Source organism: Streptopelia decaocto, assembly GCF_964273445.1.
Source record: "Streptopelia decaocto genome assembly, chromosome: 1".
NCBI classification, from domain to species: Eukaryota; Metazoa; Chordata; class Aves; order Columbiformes; family Columbidae; genus Streptopelia; species Streptopelia decaocto.
In genome coordinates, this window is record NC_138663.1 from 75,220,634 (window position 1) to 75,244,235 (window position 23,602).

Below are 23,602 nucleotides of genomic sequence, written 5' to 3' on the forward strand. Positions count from 1 at the left end.
CACCTGTCCTGAGGCGAACGTGGCTGCTTCATCATTTTTTTTCCCAAACCCGGTTAATGGAGCAGGTGGTGCTGTTCTCCTCAGGTGCCCCGAGGAAGCGAGGCCGGCGGGGCGTCCCCACCCCGCCACGTCCCGTGCCTGAGCCCTCTCACGGCGAAACGCCCACCGCCCCAAGCCAGCCACCTCACGCCCCTCACCCGCTCCCCCACTCTCCCTCCTCCCGCCCCGCGGCGGTTGGAGCGCCCAACGGAAGGCGCTGACGCAGCAGAGCCGCCCGTCTCCACGGCAACCGGGAGGCGGAGGGAGGGTCGCCCCCTCTCGCCACGCCGGCGACCGCAGGCCGCGCCCCGCCCCGCTGCGTGACCGCCTCCCGGGCGGGGCGGGGCGGAGCGTCCCGAGGCGGCGTGGGGCGTCCCGGCGGTGCGAGCGGCCGGTAGCGGCGGCAGCTCCCGTTCGCAGCTCTCCCGCCTCGCCCCCACTTGCCGCCCGGCGCCATGTGCGAGCCCAGCAAGCAGGACATTGCCGCCATCTTCAAGCGCCTCCGCTCCGTCCCCACCAACAAGGTAAGGGCGCCGGGCCGGGCTGGGGGGAGGCGAGGGCTGCGCCCCGCCGTTGTGACACGTCGCACTGCCGGCGCGGCAGGGAGGGGGAGTGCCCGCGGCCCGGCACGCCCCGCCGATCGCCCCGGCCCGGCTGCCTGCTGCCGGGGGGCCTGTGAGAGGAGGGAAGGGCCGGGCAGCTCCCCGGCCGCGGCCGGCCCGCAAGCGGGGGCAGGTTTGCCGGCCTGTGGGGCGACCCGCAGGCGGTGTTCCGCCGGGCGTTCTGCCTTCGGCCTTTCATTAGGGAAGCGCCGCTCCTCTCGGGTACCTGGTATCTGAGGATTGCTAGGAGGAGGGTCAGCTCAGCTAAAAATAAAAAGCAGGTTCCCAAACAGTAACAACCTAGAGTGTTGAAAATAGTTTATTTTTTTTTCTCCTTTTTTTTTTTTTCTTTAAAGAAGCAAAGCCTGTTGTGGCACAGCTGCTTCTGTGGTGATACAAGTTCGATCTTTTCTTATCACGTTGGAGCTCGTCCAGTGGCGACTTTAGTTTCTCAATGTTGTAAAGCCCTGTTGTTTTTATTTAGTGTTCATTACCTACGAAGGTGTGTGGTGGCTGGGTGGGAACTGGGACAGGTGCCCCTCAGACTGCGAGGTGACATGGCAGAAGTGTTGGGTGGCGGAACTACCTTCAGGAGATACGTGCTTCTGTGCTGCTGTTTAGTGCCACCTACTCCATTGTATTGGTATTATGATATGGACTGTGAACATGTCTGAAAAATACACTAGGAAATTTTGAATTAGTGTAATGAAGAAACACCTTGGTTTTGTATTCTGGGATATGAACCTGGAGGTCTGTCTTTGGTCCAGAACTGACTTCCACACTTTGCTCCATAAAGTCTTAATGATTTGTATTTGATGGACCCATGTCTGGTTTCTCAGAAAGTGTACCTCAAATGTGAATGCTCGCCAACAAGTTTCTAATGCAAACATTACTAAAACTTGCCTTTGCAATGAGGTGAAAAGTTCATCAAGGAAAGGTCCTAATCCCAACAGGGAGAGTCAGAGAGAAGGTTTTTTTACAGGCTCCTGAAATACACCGGCACTGTGTCTAGGAGATTGAGTAATTCTTTAATGCTGTTGTGATGCTTTGTCTCTACTGGGATCATGAGAGAATCAGAAGGTACTGCCCATGGCTGGTGAGGACAGAAAACCTGAGGATGGAGTGCCTCGAACAGTTCCGAACTTGTCCTTACTGTACTAGCCTTAGTAAGGTGGTTGAGGTGCATCTGGTAGCTCAGGCATGTCTGTCTCTCCTTGCAGTCATGTCAGGTGCTACACAGAAATTCAGAGCTGATGTTGGCAAAGAAATACTGGCACAGTGTGTGCTGCCATTCAGACTAGGTCAGTTTGAAAAAAGTAGCTCAGGTGCAGAAAAGTCACATTAACACTGCAATGACACCCAGTCTTATTGACCTGTAAAGACAGGCAGGAGAGAGTGGAAACATCAACATCTTAAATCTCCCAACTCTCCAATGCCTATGTATCTGACCAGTCTTCTTAAGTAAAAGTTGTTGCTGCCATCAGTTTATCCTCTCATCTTTGATTACATCTTGTTTTGTCTCCTTTCTCTTGTGTTCTTGCCCCTTTTATTTGTAGGGTGTTTCTGCTTGGAAACGAAGACTTGGGAATGTGCAAATGTGGGAAGAGTTCTGTGTTAAAAGCTTAGTAATGTGCTATAATTGTGTTATGTATGGTTTGGGAAGAACTCGTGTCTCTTCTGTGCATCATCTGGGCTTACTGAGTGCCTACTATAGGCAGGCATGTACATTTACACCATGCGAGGTGCTCTGCAGTAGTTCTGAGTGCACATGAGCTTAGTAAAATAATGCTTGTTTAAATGTGCGGTTTAATTTGTGGATTAGAGTGTGTTGAAACTGATATTTGAATAGTTGTAATGAAATTTACATATCTACAATTTGATCTTAGTTTACTTTACTTTGTTTAGCATGAGAAATGGCTTTTTTGAGTTCTTGTTGTGTGTCTTTGGGTATTACATAATATAGAGCTGCCTGATGACACTTAACAGACATGTTACAATTATTAAATAGGATGTATTTTGTATGTATAATAATGTTCCTAGTCCTTAAGCTACCTGGTGTTGTTAACTTGTGTGTTTGTAAAGCTCACCTTTAAAAGTGAAAACTTGTACCCTGAGGCTGTGCTGGATAGTCTTTTTTTTTTAACCTGGCATATATATTTCTTTGACACTGTTAGTTTTTGATTCTCTTCTCTCCGTTTTTTTCTTTTTTTTGTTGATTATGTTATCCATGTCTCTGCTTGGAGACCTCGATCAAAGATCTGAACCACCTGAAAACTAAGTATGTGTGTTGTGGTGGTGGTTTATCAGCTGTTCAGTTCCCTCCCTTGTATTGGCATTACAGGTCATGTGGCTGTGACATGAGTTGGACCTACCTTTGCTCTGAGTCAAAGCTGGCTTCCTGTAGGATCAACAAATGTGATTGTTATTGCTGATACGGGTCATGGTGGCTGGTCTCTAAGGGAGCAGCTGCTTGGATTTAGATCACTGACCAAGTGTAAAACTTGCCTCCTTGGTTTCAGCTGGTTTAGTGTTGGTGCAGCTGTACGTAGACTTGCCACGGTAGGAATGACAAGAACAAGGAGAGGCGGAGCTGCCCTGTGGTGGTGGCCCCATTACATGGAAGGTTGGAAGTGTCTGTAACGGTGACCTCAGGGGTAGGTCAGCTTGCTGAACCTGCACACCTCTTCTCTAGTGCCACAACTAACATAATTTCCATATCCAATAAAAATATATATTGTGTATGTATTTATTAACATAGGTTTCTTGTGCAAGGTGGGTGTTGTATGCTTTACTGACTGCTTGCTGTGGATTATACCCAAATCTTTGTGTTTGTTCTGACACAAACAGGACTTCTGCTATTTTTTTAATTTTTTTTTTGAAAGTAACTGTTACTGAAGTGAGGCTGTCCTGAAATGCTTTAGCATAAAATAAGGAAAAATAATGCAATAGCTTAAGCATATCCTTCAATTTGATTTTTTATAATTATTTAGATATTTTAGCAGAATTAGTGTAAATATTAACGAAACATGCTTCTATTTCTGTTGCATAACATGATAGAAATGGCAGTTCTTACACTACTTCCACAAGAAAATTAGATGTTCCTACTTGCATTGCAATCCTGAAAGCTATAGTTTTAATGCAGATGAATAGTTTTTACAAGTGTCTGGTAAATAGCTGATAGAGAGTCCTGCATGAGTGGAGATATTGAGCTGTACTGCTTTGTGGCAGCTAGCTTCCAAGGTGATGCAACTGCCTTTTAAGATGTTGAAATTACGAAGTGCTTATAATTGTACTGGGGAGGAGAATCTTTAGGGATGTTTATAAATGAACCTTTCCAAACATGGGATTTTTATTTTAACCACCTACTGATAGTAGAGATTCTTGTTTCCCATTTGTACTCCAGAGAAGCTGCACAAGACTTACGTCTGTAAGTCTGCTTTGCTCTTCTGTGTTAGGGGAGCAAGACCAGGGCTGTTCTGTTAGCTTTGGTTTCAATCAGAATCTTCTCCTGTTTTGTTGTCCTCATCCTCCTTTTGGCCTTGTAAGGAAAACAGCCAATTTAAAATGAAGATGAGGCTCATGTTGTTTTCTTAAGGAGCGACTTCAAAGACTGGAGAAAATTGGGAAAAAGATAATCTGTGCTGACTACTAAGGCTATGTGTTTTCTTAGAATATGGCATCAATGAAGACTGACTAATTTCCCCAACTCCCTGTACATAGTTCTTCCATCTGTGCTTGTTTCAGGGACTTTCTCTAACCCCCTCCTTTTGTTGCTCATCCTCTGTAGCTTTGATCTTGTTTCTTCGTTCTGCTAGATGCCAGTGAATGACCCCATTTCCACATACACTAGTGGGATGCATAAATGACAACATTAATAAATGTTAAGTCTCTGTTGACAGAGAAAAAGAGGATTCGCGCATGCAGAAACTGTGACCTCTATGATTTCTGTTTGTGTTACTGCTCATTAGCCTAATTGAAGCTCAGACATAAAATGTTCATGTTTTGGAAGAGCTAATGCTGTATCCGCTGGTGAACTTTGCTTGTGCCTGATAAATTCGGACTGTACAAGCTAAACCAGACCCACACTAAAACAAGGAGTTTAGTTCCTGGGAGTGTACTTTAAATTAATTTGGGTGAATGACAGCAGAGCTGAGTTGAGTGTGAACTCAGGTCTTGTTTGACTGGGTTTGTACAAAAAGTAGAGACAAAAATCTCTACTTAGTTGTACGAACGGAGTTTCGAGCAAGGGGACTTCTTAACTTTTCACGTTTCCAGTCTGATGAGGAGGTGCTGGAAGCATTGTGCCCTGTGTGTAGGGTATACCATATGTCCCCAGCTGATTGGGAAGAAACTTGTTTTTATTCTTTCTGCATATAGCTAGAACTCCACTCACTATCTGAGGATGCATTATATTTCTAGGAGCATGCTAATGGATAAAATTGCAGATTGGAACTTCATCAATTTGTGTATAAAAGCTTGTTTCTCCGTGGAATTATTTCTTAACAGATGCCTCTTACTGTACCTATAGATGGGTGCTTTTACTGTAGAAGTACTTCATTGAAGCCTTTATAAATACCACTGAAAAAACATTTTTCAGATAATAAAGTGCAAGAATACAAGAATAGACGTGTGCACATGGCATGAACTAGGATAGGTGTTCCTTGCATTTGAAAATTGATTTGTATCAGATAAATTTTTTGTTCTTGCTTTCCTGGACTAAAGAAGTACAAAATTTAGAATAACTGAGACAGGACTTGGAAGTTGTGATCTGCAGACCTGCAGGGTATATGAGATGTAGACACAGATACCTCATGTATTTTTGGCTGAATGTTAGGAGTCTAATGAGGTAGCAGAGGATAAGAAGTTCTTGGTTTTTGTCTATGCAGTAATTATAGGCATATTTGTTTATTTACCCAAGTTATGGACAATTAAAAGGTTGATACAGCAATACATGTGAGCTACATCATACAAATAGTCATGTCTGGCAGAGAGTGCTAGGCTGGGCAATACACAGCATGGAGGCTTTATTCACACAGGTGCATTTCAGAGGTTTACTCTCAGGGCCAAGCATTCTATATAGGAAAGTACATAAAGATCTCATTACTAGTGCCGGTAACTGCAGACACAAGTACATTCTGAGGAAAGAGTAGGCTCTGGTACGTCATGAAGAGATCCTGCCCTTGGGAAGATGTTTCTTGAACGCTTTCATGTTTCAGTAGTGCTCCATGTTCTGTGTTAAATATGGGTTTGAACTAGACTGATGGGGGTTCTCCGTCCCATGGCTTCTCAGCCTGTGGTCCATGTGTACACAGGTTATAGACAGAAACTGAGAAGACACGTAGTCCTGTCTAGTTAGGGCAAAGACACAGAAGCATGGGCAGATTGTGTAGCTCCTCTTTATATTTATAAAATTAGAATAATGTGAAGTTATCAGATCAGCAGATGCACTAGGGATGAGTTAAGTAAGTTTGATTGCTGCAAGGGTGTTAGCATGACCTGCAACACAACTTAGAAGAAGTCCTGTTACTGATCTTTATTTTCTTTAAGGTATGTTTTGACTGTGGAGCGAAGAACCCTAGCTGGGCAAGCATAACATATGGAGTTTTTCTCTGTATTGATTGTTCAGGGACCCATCGATCTCTTGGTGTTCATTTGAGTTTCATTCGGTAAGTAGTTTGTATGTTTTTATAATAAAAATTGCATCTTTTAACGTTTTTGTTTGTTTGTCCAGATACCTGCTTAGAGAGGAAAACCCATTATTCTCTCAGCTACTGATTCAGACCTTTTTAATACTTGTATTGGCTTTGATGTGTCTGATAGCTGCTTGAGAACTAGGTAAATAAGAAGGGTTCAGTAGAATTTGTTCCCGGCACCTGTTCCTGTCACCTGCTTCTTGTGTTTCTGGTGCACATTTGTTGGCAGATTTGTTTCTACATAGAACATGATGAAAATAAAGAACAGAGTAAGCATGCTAAAGTGTTTTATCACTTTTCCAAATAAAGACTGAGGCAACTATTACTTTATTATCTTCAACAGTGTTACAGTGTTTTTCTCATAAAGATAATCTGACCCCCAGCAAGCCAGTTTGGACAGCTAAATAGCATTTTGCCAGCTTTGCTTCCCAAAGTAGTTCTTTATGGTGTCACCTAAGGGTTAGTACTGGAGTAGTGTAAAGAGCTACCTACTCCTTTTGGCAGCTGTTTAACTCAAACAGTTGATGCCATAGATCTGCACCCTGAGCTTGTCGCATTTAGGTGAGTATCGCAGCTGATGGCCTCTGGGCCTTTTTGGTCTGATAAATAGTTACATATTTGAAATGTAAGGTTCTGCTTGAAGCAAGTGAGAACAATGCATGCACGAATGGATTGCAGATAAAAGCAACTGGTTTTTGTCAACTAAAATTTTTCTTCAGTCGCCTTTTCACTGTATACAAGAGTATTACAAGAGGCTTCTCAGGAATCCGTTCCTAATGATCACAGTATTAATTCTCCTCATACTCACTGAGCTTTTGTTGTGGTATGACATCCGGATGGTCACTTTGTCCATCGCATCTGATTGTTATTTGCTGTTGATGGAGTTCAAATGCGATTCCTGAAAATGTGTCAAATTGGTGCTTTTTAAAAGGGAAAACCTGTCAGCCAGAGGGTGCATTTTTTTCAAGCTTTTACAGTTTGAAAAACTGTGGCAGTTCTACATGGCCTTATTAATTTGCTTTGCATGTTGTGTATTGTTGCAGATTTTTTTTTCTATAGGTGCATGTTTTTCACTTTACAAAAAAAGGGTGGGAGAGAAACATTTTACGAAACAAAAAAGGAAGAGACATTTTAAGTAGCATTGGAGATAACTTTAAAAATGTTTTCTTCTGCTTAGATCGACAGAACTGGATTCCAATTGGTCTTGGTTTCAGCTGAGATGCATGCAAGTTGGAGGAAATGCCAATGCTGTATGTACTCCTGAGTATTTGCTTTACACATTGAAGCTTGGAAGGCTTGGAAGCTGTTGTCAGTCCTTCTTGGATCACATCTTGGGGATATTTTTATTTTTCCACTCCATTTCTCTTTTTATTTTTCTCTTGTTTTTAAGAATTCCTTTGAATGCTGATTGCATCCTCTATGCTTCTTGCAACTTTTCCGTCTTGGTATTATCTGCAAATGTTTTATTTTTTTCTTACAAGTCGGTAACAAAAATCGCTGAAAGGGCCAGGTCAGGTTCCTTGTCAATAAGTGTCTAATTTAACAGGGAAACATTGCCAGGTGCTGAAAAATAGCTTTCCAACAGCTTGTAAACCTACTTAATGGGCATTTTCCTGTGACTGTGTTTCCTTACATGGTTTATGACAATATCCTGCCAAAAATCATGTCACTGTCAAAAGTGACACTGAAGTCAAGATCTGACTTCCAGCTCAGGTACAACTGAGGTCAAGGTAAGACGTGCTACACTGTCAGAGAGGAAATAGCAGTGTTTTGGTTAGGGCCGATTCAAATTAGCTGTTACTTTCAACTTGATTTTTTTATGTACTTAAAAATAAGTTTCTTACACGATGTTTTTTTAAATTGGAGTTATGTTGACAGCTGTATAGTTGTCAATCTCCTTTTTAAAACAGGATTATTTCTTTTGTCAGCTTTTTTAGAATCTTGCCCGTTGTACCTTGTTTTTTTGAAGATTGACCACCAGTAACAGAGATGGCTTCCCTAAGTTGACCCACCCAGTGTGGAAACATGCAACTTCCCTAAGCAATTTCTACTTTTCTTGTAATTCCCTGAATGCTTACCCCTTATCTTTCTTCATTTGTGCTTTGTCCTTAATGTTGTTTCTTTAAGAAACTTCACCCAAACTTTCTTTCCGTAGGCGCTTTCTTCACAATTTTCTTAACAATCTGTTTCCTTAAGTCTAACACTTAATATTCTGATGTTTTTTTCCTTTTTTAGGAACTATTTCCATACAAAAATTATTAATTCAGTATCATTATTATTTATCTTCTACTTCTACATTTTCCAATCAAACATTTTTCTTTGAATTTAGCATTCAGCAGGTGTTGAGGGTTTAGATAGCGGGGTGACAATAAAACCCTGGCAGATGTATTGTTAACCTCCTCTCCCCCTGCCTTCCCCCTTTTGCCCCTCCCTCTCCCCCCCTTCCCACTAAGGACAGGCAATCGGGAGGAAAAGAAGGACAGAGAGAAGAGAGTTGGAAAAATTAAAAATGTTTTACTAATGCTACTAATAAGAATAGAGAAAATAATACAAAATATACAAAACCAATCTTGAAAGTCTCAGCAACTGCAGAGCTGGCACCCAAAGTCCTGGACTGGACTCTGCAGCCAACTGGAGCTGGATTCAGTCTCTCACTAGGCCCCGGTTCACAGGGACGACTAGTAAGGTCCTCTCCTAATGTTGGCCATAAGCAAAAGGGATGAAGAAGGGCAAAGGAGGACGAGATCCTCGTGATCCCCCACTTTTATATGAAGTATTCACGTGAATGGAATGTTATACACAGTTGGTCAGTTTCTTGGTCACCTGTTTCTCGTTGCCCCTCTCGCGAGATGTCCATCCATGCTTATCAATAACTTTGCATTCCATTGCTATGTTTACCAAAACATGTATCTGGTTCTCCAGGAAAATGCAGCTAATATGAAAGCTTTAGCTGACAGGCAAATTCACTAAAAGAGAAACTTGTTTTTTAACAAAACCAGGACAGCAGGTCACTGTCTCTGGCTTGCAGATCTGAGCAGGTGCATGGTGTCTTCTCCCTCTTTTTCTGTCTTTTTTTTTTTCTGTCTTTATTTTTTTGCCTGTCCTTTCTAAGTTACACCTTTCTGTATTAATACTACTGTTATAGGAATTTACTCATTGAATTTCGGTTATGCCACTTAGTACATAAAAATCACAATTTTGATTTATCGCAATAGGGAGATTTTGCATGAGAAATATTTTCCTTTTAACCAAAGGTTTACAAACTTTTGTTAAACTATATAAAACTTCGCAATACAAAGGTTTAAGGAAGATGGAAAGAAGAGATGTCAAAATTTGAAAAGTTCTTCAGTTAATCTTAGGCAGAAGAATAACAGTAGGCCTTTATAATTTAATTTTATGAGTTTTTGTCTTTCTGCTTGGATATCACTTTTTCCTGTCATACATTGTACCAAGAGGTGTAATATACCCACAGCCAGCCCTCAAATTCACAATGACCCATTTTGGATTACCTAGGAAGATACCTGAAACTTAAAAGACCATTTTAGCAAACTATCTGAAGATTTTTAAAAGTAAAATTAACACTTTCTTCTAATTGCATTTTAAAAATATTCCCTTTTTATTCCAATTAAATGCCACATCCTGTTTTTACTAACTACTGTTTAGAAGCGCTATCAGATTAATATTAATCTTTTGTGTTCTATAATTACTTGATGATTCTGTATCTTGGATAACAGCTGTCCTGAGCTTTGTAGTTATGTATCAGATTGCTAAAAAATCTGAACTGTCCTTACTTCCTTTTTTTTTTTTTCAGAATAAATCACAATGATAACTGCAATTAGGGTTTACAAAAAAAAGCTCTGAATATGAGGTTAATGGGTGTATATATTTAAATGCAAAAACGCACCTTTTTGGCATCTGTGATGTTTACAACTGTTTCTGTTGTAATCACAGAAGTTGACTTTCGTTATCTCTCTCCTGCATCGTTGTTGCTTAATTTTTATACGAAACCTGGCACTTACATACTGGATTTATGCTTTGCAATTGCAGCATATGAGGTCATAACCTTAGGTTATCCAGATGTGCTGATCCTGTCAGAAACTTGTTTATTATGTTTTAGGGAATACTCTGACGTGTTCCTCCATGCAAGAATGTATGTTATGATTTGCTAGTCAGTTCTAGGTAATGAGAAAACAATTGGGTTTTTTTCCTATCTTTCAAACAACTTGTGGAACTTTGATATAAATGTATTGATTTGCTTTTGGTTGAAAACCTAAATCAGAAGAAAATTTTTCTTTTATATATTTATATTTTTATATAAATACCCAATAATATAAATACATATGGGTACATATATATGCATACGCACACTTTTCTTCTAAAGGAAGACCATTTTTATACAGTCATTTGGATGCTATTGAAGATACATTTTTCTCTCTAGCCTGCTAGAGATGAAGCCAAGAATTGCCTTTTAGAATATCAGGAATGTCCTCTGAAGCACAGGTACTGGCAATCAATTTTGCCTCTTCCTTTCTACACTTAATTTCAGGACTAGGTTTCTTTGTATATGATGGCAAGCTTGCATTTGTACATGCTTTTAAAACATCTCACTAATGTATTTGTTTTTTCTGTGGTTTTATTTATACATAAAGAGGTTGCCAGTATGGAGTTTTCTTTTTGTTTGGAGATCTATGTAGCCTCCGTAGTTTAAAATATTAGATTTAGGTAGAGGAGCAGAGTATTTTGCTGCATTGCAATATATTTTTATGTTTAATGTAATTAGTTTTTAAACCTGTTTCTCATAGCATTTTCTGTGTTCTACTTCGTAGTCTGCTTTTTTCCATCAACATGGATGCACAACAAATGATACCAATGCAAAGTACAACAGTCGGGCCGCTCAGCTTTACAAGGAGAAGATTAAATCTCTCGCAACACAGGCAACAAGAAAGCACGGTACTGATGTGAGTAGCGTATGCCCTGTGTCTTTATGATTTCTGAAAAACATTATGTTCTTTCCTCATAGAACGGGGCATCAAACTCATGTTTGTCGGGGACCGCATCAGCCTCGCGTTTGCCTTCAAAGGGCCAAATGTAATTTTAGGACTGTATAAATGTAGGAGTAGTTACATTTGGCCCTTTGAAGCAACCGCGAGGCTGATGCGCCCCCTGGCGAACATGAGTTTGACACCCCGTCCTAGAGTAATTTTAAGTTTCTAATCAGTAGTGCAAGACATTATCTGTCTTTAGGAGGTACTGATACACATTGCAGTGAATGGGCCAGCTGGGGAGTAAACTGTAGCTGAACTTTTTTGTTTGGGAAAAAATTTCGAGATGCAGCTTGACTGGGTATTTCAGGACCATTTCTGTGTTATTCAAAACAATAACTCTAACATTTTCAGTAACTTGTAGGAGTTCTAGGCAGAAACTTCAACTATTCTTCAAAATGGAAACTTCTTTGTTTGCAGGTGTGCTCCAAAATTGTATTTGTGGTATTGCACAACAAAAATGTCAGCACTTCTTGGTGAACTATATAGTGTTTTTATTTTTGCTTATCTGGAACTGAATTATTATTGAGAAGTACAGCATTTAAAAATGTAAAAGTGCTAATAGAATTAGCTACAAAATATTTCCGATTTAAGTGGAATTTGATTTAAACAGGCAAATGTGTGTATTTGCTTTTTTCACTACAAAAATAATATTTGAAAAATTAGCAAGTTATATATATCCAGATCTTGCTATTCTGAAACTGTTCATGCATGCTGTCAAAACATTGTTAGGTTGTTGACAGGAAGAAGTTATTAGCAGAGTATGCAGAATTAGTTTGCTGAGGTGTTAAATAAGTTTGACAGCAGTTCTTTTCTGCATATACAGAAAGCGTGTGTTGATTGTTTAATTCAGCTTGTTAAAGTCGGTGACTGATTCATTTGATGTTAATCAGATGAGTGGGAATTAAAGAAAAAGCATGAAAGCTTGTTTGGTGGGGTTTTCTAATCTATGCATCAAATAGCATGAAAGTGAATGGATTATAATAATTCTGTATTATAAATGTTATAGACAATATAGTTCACTCACTTCAGAGAATTTCTTTTGACTTAACAGCTTTCAATGTAAAACATGTTCAAGTAAATACAATTTAAATTTAAGTTGATGTTAGGTTCCCCAAATGACACTTTGAAGAATTGTCATTATCTTGCTTCAATTACAGATTCCATCCAGTTGTTTAATATTAATTATATATGTATATCTAAATTCCTGAAGTAAGTTATTCAGGTAATTAGATTTAGTACCAACCAGCCCCTCCTCATCTCATTAAAAAAAATTATTCTCTACCTTAGTGATAGAGTTGATTGGTGAATGATGAGGTAAGCTTGTTGCACATTCAGTAACCTTTTTTGACAGAAGTAATTATTTTTGCTTGTGTATCTTTTGCACATAGTAGAAAGAACCATGAGAAATTATTTGCCTATGAGTAGCCTTGGAGAGCAGATCACAAGTTACAGTCCCATCCTGCACGATGCTCAGCATGACCTGTTGCACCATGGGCTGTCCAGCCCACCCTGAGATCAGGCATTGCTCAAAGCTCTCGCCATTTGCAAAACCAAGCTTTAACTGTAGCAAAGCTTTGGAAACTTTGAGGCTAGGTGGGGAAATCCATCAGAGTATCAGACCACACTGATAAAATTCTGAAAACTATTTCCAGTGACTGCTAGTTTTGTTCCTCTCCCTTCATATATATATATATTATTTTTAATTTTATTTTTGCTTTGGACAAAATAAGACTATTTGAAAGAAAATACCTTATATGAGAATAAACCTTATTATAATATTAATATATTATATTATATTATATGAAAAAACCTTATTATAGAGCTCTAGTGGTACTAAATATTGACAGTATTACTGCAGCAGAGCTTATACTGAGCATTTTTTTTTAGGAAGGAAATGAATAATGCAAAGGAACACATCAAAGATGTATAAAATAAAAAAGGAATGTCATATGTTGAAGCTTGAATAAATTTGTAAGGAAAGATTATGTACAAGGATAAAAAAATCAATAAATTTTTAACCTGAAAAAAAGAAGTAGTTTTAATATTGGCACATTTGAAAAAAATATATTCATGCAATTGTCCTCTAAAATTCTCTTTTTTAATTCTAGCTGTGGACAGATGGATGTGGAATGCCACCTTTGTCACCTCAAACCAAAGAGGAAGATTTTTTTGCATCCCATGTTTCTCCCAAGGTATAGATTACCCATATTTAATTCTTGTTAGCTTTCTAAACACTTAGGTTAACTGTGTGCTCTGTGGCGAAGATTAAACCCTGAAAGAAAACCTTGTAAAGGGTTGGTCAGGAAGTTAACATTTATCTGCTTTGCCTTCTGTGGGTCTCAAAATTCTTCCTGGGTGTGAACCACTTTCTAAGGTGATAATTTAGAATGACCCAAATAGTAGCTAAATGTGGAATGAAACTCTATTTTTTGTAGGCATGCAATTCCACTCGGATTTGTTCCTTGCTTGGGAGTGCTCTGATTTAAATATACTACGTAATAGCTTTGGGTTTTCATCAGTAAAGCTTAAGAGTTCTTAAAACATTTGCTAAGCATAAGGTTTTTTTCTTCCTCCAAAATTCTTACATCCTCTTTGAAAATGTTAAAGTAACTTTCTGAAGGCTTTTGCTACTGTTGGTTTTTGTTTATTTGATCCTGCTTCCTTAAGGTGGTAGGTACTGTATTTATTTCAGAGACTTTCTTGAGTCTGTTATTTGAAAAATACCAGTGAAAACAACTTCAGCAATTGTGATCTTAGAGCAATTACGTTATTACCACACCTAGTATTTATAAATATTGCAACAATATTAAGTGTTCTAGTATAATTGCTTTCTGGTGTAGTTGCAGTCTCTGAACCTCTAAAACAGAAGTATAATCGTAAGGCATGTTTTGAAGTAGAGAAGAATTCGAAGAGCTTTGGGTATATCCGATTAGCCCTTGTTGTGAAAACTTTTCACCAGTTCATGTGCATGTTTGTTCCTATGTCATGATGTTCTGGCTGTGCCATGTGCATTAGCAGCAAGTCATAAAAACTTCTGCAAGTTGCTCGTATCTGCACCTGGGTAAAGAACATAGTAAAAATGACATGTCTTTTTAGTGACTTTCTAGTGTATATGCCATGCTTAAGGAGGAAAAAATATGTAATTTAAATGATTTTTTTTCCTTTTGGTTATTCGTGACATTTAAAAATTTAACTTTTTAGTTGTATTTGTGAGGTTTCAGAAATGGTGCATTTTAAAGGGAAATTCAACCTTTTTGCTATTTATTTATTTTATTTTATTTTAGGAACTTCTACTGAAGCCAGCATTTGAATGTCTTATAAAAATAAATTTCAACATTTTTGAAACAGCTAAAGATATTTACATTTTATGGACTGTGAAGGTTTCTGTATTACTCAGAAATGCTCATTGCAAAGACCAGAAAAATCAGTTGTTGTGAATTCTAGTCTAGTGTCTTCGCCAGAAGATCATCTGCCCTGATAGTAGAAAAATAAGTTGAGTATTTCTGTTTGCTAAAGGCAGCTTGGAAGAATGCTTGCAGTTGAATGGGGAAGGCATAAACTGAGGCAAGCTAAACAGAAAGAAGTTTAAGCAGCAAGCTGTTGTAAATATTTTTGTGGTTGAGGACAAGAAGTAGGAACATGATACAAACCCTCTTAAGAGAACGTATGTGTAAGATAAAGTGAATTTTCACAGGAAACTTTTTGGGTAGCTGAAAAGGCAGGAGGTTATAGACTGTGTTATGTACCTCAGGGCAAGAGATTATTTGGATATGGATTTTTAAGAGATGTGGCAGGAAGTTTTGAGATTGAAGTTTTAGGGAAGAAGCAGCATGAACTGGCAGTGGCACAGCACTGGTGGGAAAGATAATACTAAGCCGATATTGTTGAGATCAGGTCACCAAGCATATTAATTTTTGGATGGTAAACATATTGAAATTCCTGAGAGGGAAATACAGGTACTTAGGACTGGTTTAAAGTCAGCTCACTTTTAATGAAGGTAAGCATTCTTTGTAACATTAATTAAACTGCCCTTCTGAGAACAGGGTTTAAACCTAGAAGCTGTGATCATAAGAATCCAATATTAACTCATCAGTGGTGCTTAAGGCAGTCTTTGAGCTCAGTGCTCGTATTTATTTGTTGTACACTACTTTGTGCACACTTTTGATTTTGTGATTTTTTTTCAAGGCAAAGAATACAGAGTGGGTGTTATCAGAGCCAGAGCCAATTTCTCTACAGCAGAAAACTTCAGAAAATATGCCAGAATGCTATGAAGGTATGACATTCTTTGTCAAAAATAAGCTGCATTTTTCTTGTCATCTCCTTGTTTAGGCTCTTTTTACCCTACGTTAGTAGTTAAATAACTGAATAATGATAATAACACAAGAACTTTGGAGGGGAAGGACTTTTTAGAAAGGTTATGATAGAATGTATGGGGCTGCATGGCATGTTCCTTTAATAACATTAAATAGAAATCCAAATGAATATTTGATTCTAAAGACTTCAGATGAATCTTTGGGTGTTTGCTGCTCTTTTAGTAACTGGTAAAGGTGTGTTACAAATAACACATTTTGCTGTATGTATCAGCCAGTACCCTGAGTAGGGTAAGTTGCGTTTTGGTATATTTAGCATTCCTAAAGAGCCTTCTGTTATTCTTACCCTTGTTATTCATTATGTTTTAGGACCAGAACAAGGACCAAGTGTTGATTGCCTTAGTACATCACCAAAAGCTGCATTAGGTAATGAGTGAAAGCAGAAGAAAGTAGCAGTCAGTATAGTATACTTAAGTATTCATTTGTACAGAGAATGTATAACTGAGAAGAGATGTGGAATGCTTACTCTTAATATCAGTGTGCATGAATAAGTTGAAATATCAGAATTCATATTACAACTTCTGTTACTCAGTGTACTCCATCTAAGAAATTAATTTTAGTCCATGTTGTTCTGATTTTATCTATCATACCTTAGCCAACCTGATGAATTTAAGTGCCACAGGAATCACACCTAATAAAGGTCACTGTTAACGTTTTACATCTCCTGTTAGGCTGCTTTAAGTTCTGCATGTAAAGCACACAGGTGGAATAGAGCATTGTGCTCTGATTAATGGCCAGCTGTCTTGTACTAATAGGTCAGTCTTTCTATCTAGATACAGTTTTTGCTCTCCTTTTAGAAAACTGAACATAAAAATTAAGACTAGAAAAATCTTGTATTTGTAGTACAGTATCTTCAATGTCCAGAGTCTTAATTTACTTAGCACTGCAGAGTGTTTTACTATAAGTAAATAGAAGTTGAGGAAAATAGAATAAAATAGATCAGGAATTTATCATTTTGAGGGTCATCCTGCAGGAGCAGGTTTCTGAGAATGGAGACTATTGATTTTCAGCAGCACAGGAGTAGTAAAGAAGTGGTGTCTGGGACTAACTCAGTACTTCACTGTTTTTATATTCACTTAGTTGGGGTTTAGAATTTTTTCTTTTTTTGGAGCTGGAGACTAGGAAGAATAGTTAACTGAATACACTTCCTGGTTTTATCATTTGTGTCTTTTTACATACATTCTCATAAAACATCTCATAAAACATAAAAAATTCTTTCTTGTTTGTTTTGGACATCACAAGTTCTATCTTATGTGAACAATCTCTGTTCTGTGTATGCCTGTTTCCAGCTAAATTTTGTCTCAAACCGTTTTTTTTCTGGATTTACAAGCATCCAGTAGGAGTTGTTGACATTTGATTGTGGAAGATTTACCCTGGCTCAGGGTAGCTGTCAAGAAAGCACAATATAGCACCTGGCAGAATGTAATGAGTCTTATTAGGGTGTCATTAAAAGTATCAAGATTAGGGGTTGTGTCAGACTTCATGCAGAACAATGTACATTCATTTTGATGTTTCAAGATTTAATACAAAGCATTAAGGCTGGAGCTTCAAACTTTATGTATAGAGCTAGAATCCCCATGCTGTACTTAGGCAATAGAATAAAGCTCTTCAGTCTAGTAAGTATCTTGTGATGTCTGATAACACTTGTGATTTTTTAAAGTGATAATACAGATATGTTTCATCTGTATCATTGGTGGGTTTAAACATAGCCAATACCTTTCTATCCAGGAAACAATTGATCTTGGAAATCGAATGGGATCAGGTGGATCTCTAGCCTGATTCAGAATAGCAAGTCCTGCATTCTTGTTCTGTTTACTAGCAGGTATCCACAACTGAAAACTGAGCTGTAATTTCGTTTCGTTGTGCATTTGCAAGAGATACCATATCCTCAATCAGAGGCGGTTTCCCGCATCTTCTTGGAGATATTCACAGCTCCATTCCCTGTAACTCTCTTAGTGTAGTAGCTTTAATACTTCAAAGCATTAAAATAAATTCCAAAAACTATTTTGAGGCTGATATTGTGGTAGTTATCTCTGCAGCTCTGGAATGAATTAAATTGTTTGTCAAGTAACATACCTTTCATTCTTGCAGAGAACACCACCTTCATAAAAAAGAAGCCAAATCAAGCTAAGAAGGGGGTAAGTGTATATGTATATATACATATTTTTATCTGTACTATAGATTTCTGGAAATACCTACATTGCAATATGGAAATGCATCATGTAAGTTAGCACTAAACAGTGCTTATATTGGTAACAATTTATGAAATTAAAATGGAATTGAAAACAGCCAACAGTCTGATTGAAAATGGATTCTTGTTAAGATGAATTTGTCTAACAGGTCACTGCTTTTACGTAGTAGAGTGCTTCAGATCTGTGGGTTGTTTTCTGAAATCAGATAAATTCTAAGGCTGTTTTACATGTGTGTAGCTCACCGAACCGTCTAGAGTTGCACATGCATATCTGAGTGTCATTTTCTTTTTTGCTGTCTGGGCCTGAACAGCAGGTGATGCCTTTAAAAATATGAGTAAAATAAAAATGTCAAAGCATATATTGATGTCAAGGTCTGTGTCCCACTTCAGTTCTTTTCACAGCTAGTGTCCCTGCAACTCCACTGATGCCCTGTAACCTTTATTCTCACTTGCTGATACTGGGTTGCAGGGCTTATTCAGACTTTCACCATAGTTAGTTGGCAGTGAGATCTTTTTGTAGCAAATCCTGAAAACAGAGGGAGTTCCAGTAACACTTCTGAGTCGCTAAGTATGTATGTGTGGCATAATCTGACAATATAAGGTGAGTTTGAGACATGTATTTCTGGAGCAGTCCTCATCTCATACCACACAGCAGTATGGTATTTGGTTGCATTTATAGTTAAGTTGCAGCTGCATTCAGTTCAAGGTAGTTTCAACATGGTTTAGAGACTTGTTTCTGGATGGGGTCGTAGCATTTTCTTAGGCATCTGGCTTCTGTAAAGAAGGCATGAGGAGAGTTGAGTATCTCAAAGCGATAGTTCAAGGAACCTGAAAACTAAGTAAGACAGCTTAAGTTAAGTTAGCTAGGAAAAAAAACACATTTTGAATGTATGGCACTTGAGGTCCAAGAAAATAGCCCTAATATTAGACTATCAGGGTGACAATATGTTACAGGGAATCACTTCTTTTAACTCTGGGCTGTTTTCTGGCAAAAGATTTTGAAGATTTATTGGGGCAGATTAATTTAGATTGAAACCTATTATTTTTGCTCCCGCTAGAGGGCCCTAATATGCAAGAGGAGTTTCTTGTTCTAAGTGGTATGTGCAGGTATGTTCCCTTACATTAAGAAGAATATAACTGGGTTCACAAGTGCACTTATAGTTGGTGAACTGTAGTGTTAGAGCCTAAAGCTGTATGTACATAGGGCAGAGCTTTTATGTGAAGACTTTAAAGCATTAAAAGTTTAAGATAAATATATTGTGAAAATTAATACAGCTGCAGTGTTGCAGATAGGGAATTAAACACATAGGAGACTGAGAACAGTAGTTTGAGTGCTGCACCACTATCTGAATCATCATCATTGTATCTCTTAGTATTTGTAATATAAAGTGGTTTTTAAATCTTTGATAATCAAAATGAAAGAGTATGTATTCCTGTATTGAAGTAATATGAGCTTGGAATAGAATTATTTTAAAAGAATGAGTGCAAAACTGGAACCTCTCAGCTGATGTGTTTATCTAAAAGAAGTTTACAATGCTTTATCACATGTGAATGCTAATCATGCATACACGTATGTAGAAAACATATATATTGCTCTTCTACCATAAGTCAGTAAATACTTGTGTTACCTGTGTACATGTTAGTTAAAAATATGAATAAATAAATACTTAAGATAACACTCTAGCACTGGCCAGGGAGAACGAATTCAAGAATCTTTGCTACTTCTGAATGTGAACTGTGAATTAAGTGAATGAGTACCAAGTGGTTCCATTGCAACAAATTTTATTATGTTATTCCTATGCAACAAAATAATTATTAAGAAATTCAAGTTGTGCTGTATATTATATTTATTTGACATGCTGACCTCGGAACAATTTAAACTATAATAGTTCCATTGCCCTGTGGTACTTGACTGCAGAGCCAACTAAATTTGGAAGAGTTAGTAGAAGCAGCACGTGGAGAGTCAAAACATGAAAAAATATAATCTCTGCTCTGAAGTTGCATTGCTGTTTGCGTGTGCTCCTGAGCAGAGTATAGGGATTGCCATTCCTTTCAAAGTTGACTGTTAAGTCAGTTGAGGTGATTGTCTCAGTTATAATGTTGGGGCTTTTGTTTTTTGTTTTTCAATAAATCAAGCTCGGTGCCAAAAAAGGTGGTTTGGGGGCACAAAAAGTGAGCAGCCAAAGCTTTAATGAGATTGAAAAACAAGCACAAGCTGTAGATAAAATGAAGGAACAAGAGGATCTTCATGGCAATAAGAAAACTGAGAAGGAAGAACCACTGTGAGTATGAATTGTATATACAATGGTAAAACATGAAGCCTAATTTCATGCTAATGAAGTAACTGTCAACATTTTAAATGCTACCACAGATTGGCTCATGCAAATAAAACTTCGATTCTTGCTTTAAAGAAATCCCAAAATGCGGATGAAGTGAGCCAAACAGTAATTCCCCCATTGCCCTTTTTTTGCTGTTAAGTGTATGTTCCTACAGTTGATAATTTACTGTAGAAATAGCCCAATGCTATATTTAAAAACAACCTTAGTGTTATTTAACACAGAAAATATGGAGACATTCTACTGATACGTATGAATAAAATGTGAAATAAATCTAAATTATGTTAAATTTAAGTATTACCACTGAAGACTCTAGCCTCTTGAATTTCCTTTACCCCATATTAGTTACCTAGTTTATTTTGGTTTGGTGTAGTGAACTGAATAGTGTTTAAAACAGTTTTTCTAAGAGCAAAGGGAACATACAAATATTCAGCTTTATTTGTACTCATTGGGTAAGGGTTTCTATGCTGAAGGCAGGAGGTAGTTAAGGTATGGCTAGAATTGCCTCCTAAAATTTCAGCTATTTTATATTGGAACTGCCTGTATTTTCACTAAAACCCTTTGAATATTTTTGTCTGAGGCCTCAAATCTCTTAGTCCATCTTAATTAAGAAACACTAAGCCCTGAAGCTCAGAGGGTGCTGTTCCTGGTTCCTTCCACTACATTCCTTTGCTACATGTTTTTCTGATAGCTGTAATCAAAATTAGACTATTAGACTATTGAAGAGTTGGTTATTGTACACTTTTACTGTTGTAAAGCTTAACATGCTAATATGCATAGTTTTTATAACCTATTCAGAATTCTTCTGAATTATTACATTGTTACAGGATTTCACAGAGGTCATACTACCAAGCTCTTTGGATTATTAATATCCTCCCTACTCCTTTTGCTCACTTTTATGTAACCTCTGCAGAAATAGATGTTTTGTGTGCATCAAAAATAGTAATCACAAGGGGATAATTCATTTTTCTGAAGTATTTTTACCACAAAGTCCTGCTTCCCAGTGATTGCCAAAAACTACCAGTAGAGTGACCCAGAGGAACAGACTACTAAATAACAAGAAAAAACAATTGTTCATTGTTATTCTTTAATGATAGTATCTTCAATGATATAATTCAGATTGGAAGAAACTGTAATCATTCAGTTTTTGTATCAGAAATCAGAAATGTATCAACCTATATAGATTCAAGGCAACCTTTAGTATAAATTCATTGTAACCTTTGAGCAGTGGCTAGAACCTTCTAAAAATCGCTGCAAACATAAGAGGTGAACATTCACTTCAGTTTATGGATCCAATCCCAGTAGAGGTGAGATAGCTATTTCCCTTACGATTAGCTTTTTAGATTTTTAACTGTAGATGGCAGCATATACCAAAATCAAATAAGGGTGAATACTTTTAAAATTGCATTTGCTTCCAACTAATTTGTCTGATGGTTTTAATTTTAAAAGCTTGAGTCATGAGCTTTAGTAAATTAATTCAATATGGCTTTGTTATGTGACAGGACTGGAAGCGATGCTTTTATGGTCTAGTACTCAGAAGGAGAAAGAGTCCTGAGGCTTGAAACTTAAAATGTGATTTTATAATTGGTACACAGTTTCTTTGTTTTATGCTGGGCACTGACAAGAGAATAGATAACTGGAGTTCCTTTTTTTAAAAAAAACAGTATCCCTATTTGTTTTAGTCAACAGCAAATAAGATCTTTGATGTTTGTAAAACAGATTTCATAAGATTGGCTGCTAATCTTTCTAATTAAAATGCTGGACAGATTTTATCAGTAGCAGTCTTAAGTTGAATTTTGGAGAACATTTTCCATTTTCTGTGTAACCATTGATCCTGAATGTCAAGGATTGATTTAAAACATGCCTGATCATACTCTGTGCTTTGAAGATATATTTTTCTGATTTTATTGGGTTCAGAAGCCATTCCACAGATGCATCCTGGTTTGTACCTGACTTTTATTGTTACGAGCATCTGAACATAAGACGTAGTGATTTTTTTTTTTTAGTTCTGGCTCCAGGTCCTCTGAAAGCCTCAATCAAAGGATGCCTAATCACCAAACTGAGACGGCTCTCCTCCTTTTTGAAATGCCTCATCAGTGGAGGAGTGGTCTCCCGTTCCTTATAGCAGGCTGGTACCACCATCCCTTGTCTGTGAAGGAAGGAGACCAGATGTTGTGCCCTTTTCATTCCAGCACTTGCAGGCACACAGCTCGTGTCTTGCTGGAGGTGCACTAAGCAGCAGAGTGTGAACTTTGGTAGAGACGTGTTGTACTCTTGGTTAAAGTAAAGTATGCATGGGACCAGAAAAAATCAAGCTAGGAAGAACTTGTTTCAGTAATCGAATAGTTAGGAGAGACACTGGAAGAAAATACTCCTTGGTCAAAAATTTGTTTTCTTTTCATTCCTGCTTCTGCACAAAATGCATGGAAAGTTATGAGGGTTTTCAGACTTGAGCACTTCCTTTCTATTTGCAGCAGGATGTCTACCAGCAGCATCCTAAATCCCATTAACCCTTCTTTTCATAGGGTTCATTTATACTTTGGGTACTTTATGAATTAAAATATTGCTGCATTGCTCATTAAAATTACTGTTTACAGCCATTTTAACCTAACAAATTAAATGTAAGTAGTGTTTCTACAGTTCTGTAATCAAGAGTAAAACCCTCTGTCTGTGCTACATTGGTATTACTGGAAAATAGTTTTGAGGTATAGGAATGCTCATGGCATCTCAGAAAGACAGCTTAGTATATCTGAACTGGGAGGATGTTTTCGATGACAAAATGTGTTGCCAGCTGTGCAGAAAATAAGTTTTGGGTGCTTCATAGTATCCATAATACAGAATATATTCCATTTTGGGACAGGGAAAGGCAGCAGCAATAAAGGAGACATGTGGCCTACCTCTAGCACTTGCTTTGAGTGTGTGTATAGCAGCTGGTAAATCCACTAGGAGCATGAAGGGAGTGAAGGGCAGGAGATGTACCAGGGCCAAGCTGCCCATTAGGGGAGAACATCACTAGTGTTATATCACAAATTCCACAGTACTGTAGTATTGTGAGAGTTGGATAATTTTGATAACTGTTTGGTATTACATAGACCAGGGGTGTGAAACTCAGCCTCGTGGTTGCTTTCAAAAGGCTGAATGTAATTTAGGACTGTATAAATGTAACTACTCCTGACATAGAATAAAGACGGTGGAAAAGAGACTTTTTCAGGTTCAGTTAATGGTGGTGCAAAACCATGTCCTGAACTTTAGAAGGAGCATGCTTCACATTCATTTTGAAAAAGACTGTTCAGACAGTCTTCTTACTGGCTTTCTCCCATCCTTGT

General features: G+C 38.1%; 1 protein-coding gene across 1 annotated transcript in view; it reads left to right on the forward strand.

The window, feature by feature from the left end:
* The first annotated feature begins 378 nt into the window (after positions 1–378).
* ARFGAP3 (ARF GTPase activating protein 3) overlaps positions 379–23,602 on the forward strand; it is a 35,346-nt gene continuing 12,122 nt past the window's right edge. The window contains exons 1-9 of the mRNA XM_082069759.1: positions 379–563; positions 6,189–6,307; positions 7,512–7,584; positions 11,161–11,292; positions 13,488–13,571; positions 15,565–15,652; positions 16,059–16,115; positions 17,841–17,887; positions 20,077–20,222. Of these exons, the coding sequence (XP_081925885.1) occupies positions 495–563; positions 6,189–6,307; positions 7,512–7,584; positions 11,161–11,292; positions 13,488–13,571; positions 15,565–15,652; positions 16,059–16,115; positions 17,841–17,887; positions 20,077–20,222 (815 nt within the window). The 5' untranslated portion in view covers positions 379–494. The remainder of the gene's footprint in view (positions 564–6,188; positions 6,308–7,511; positions 7,585–11,160; positions 11,293–13,487; positions 13,572–15,564; positions 15,653–16,058; positions 16,116–17,840; positions 17,888–20,076; positions 20,223–23,602) is intronic.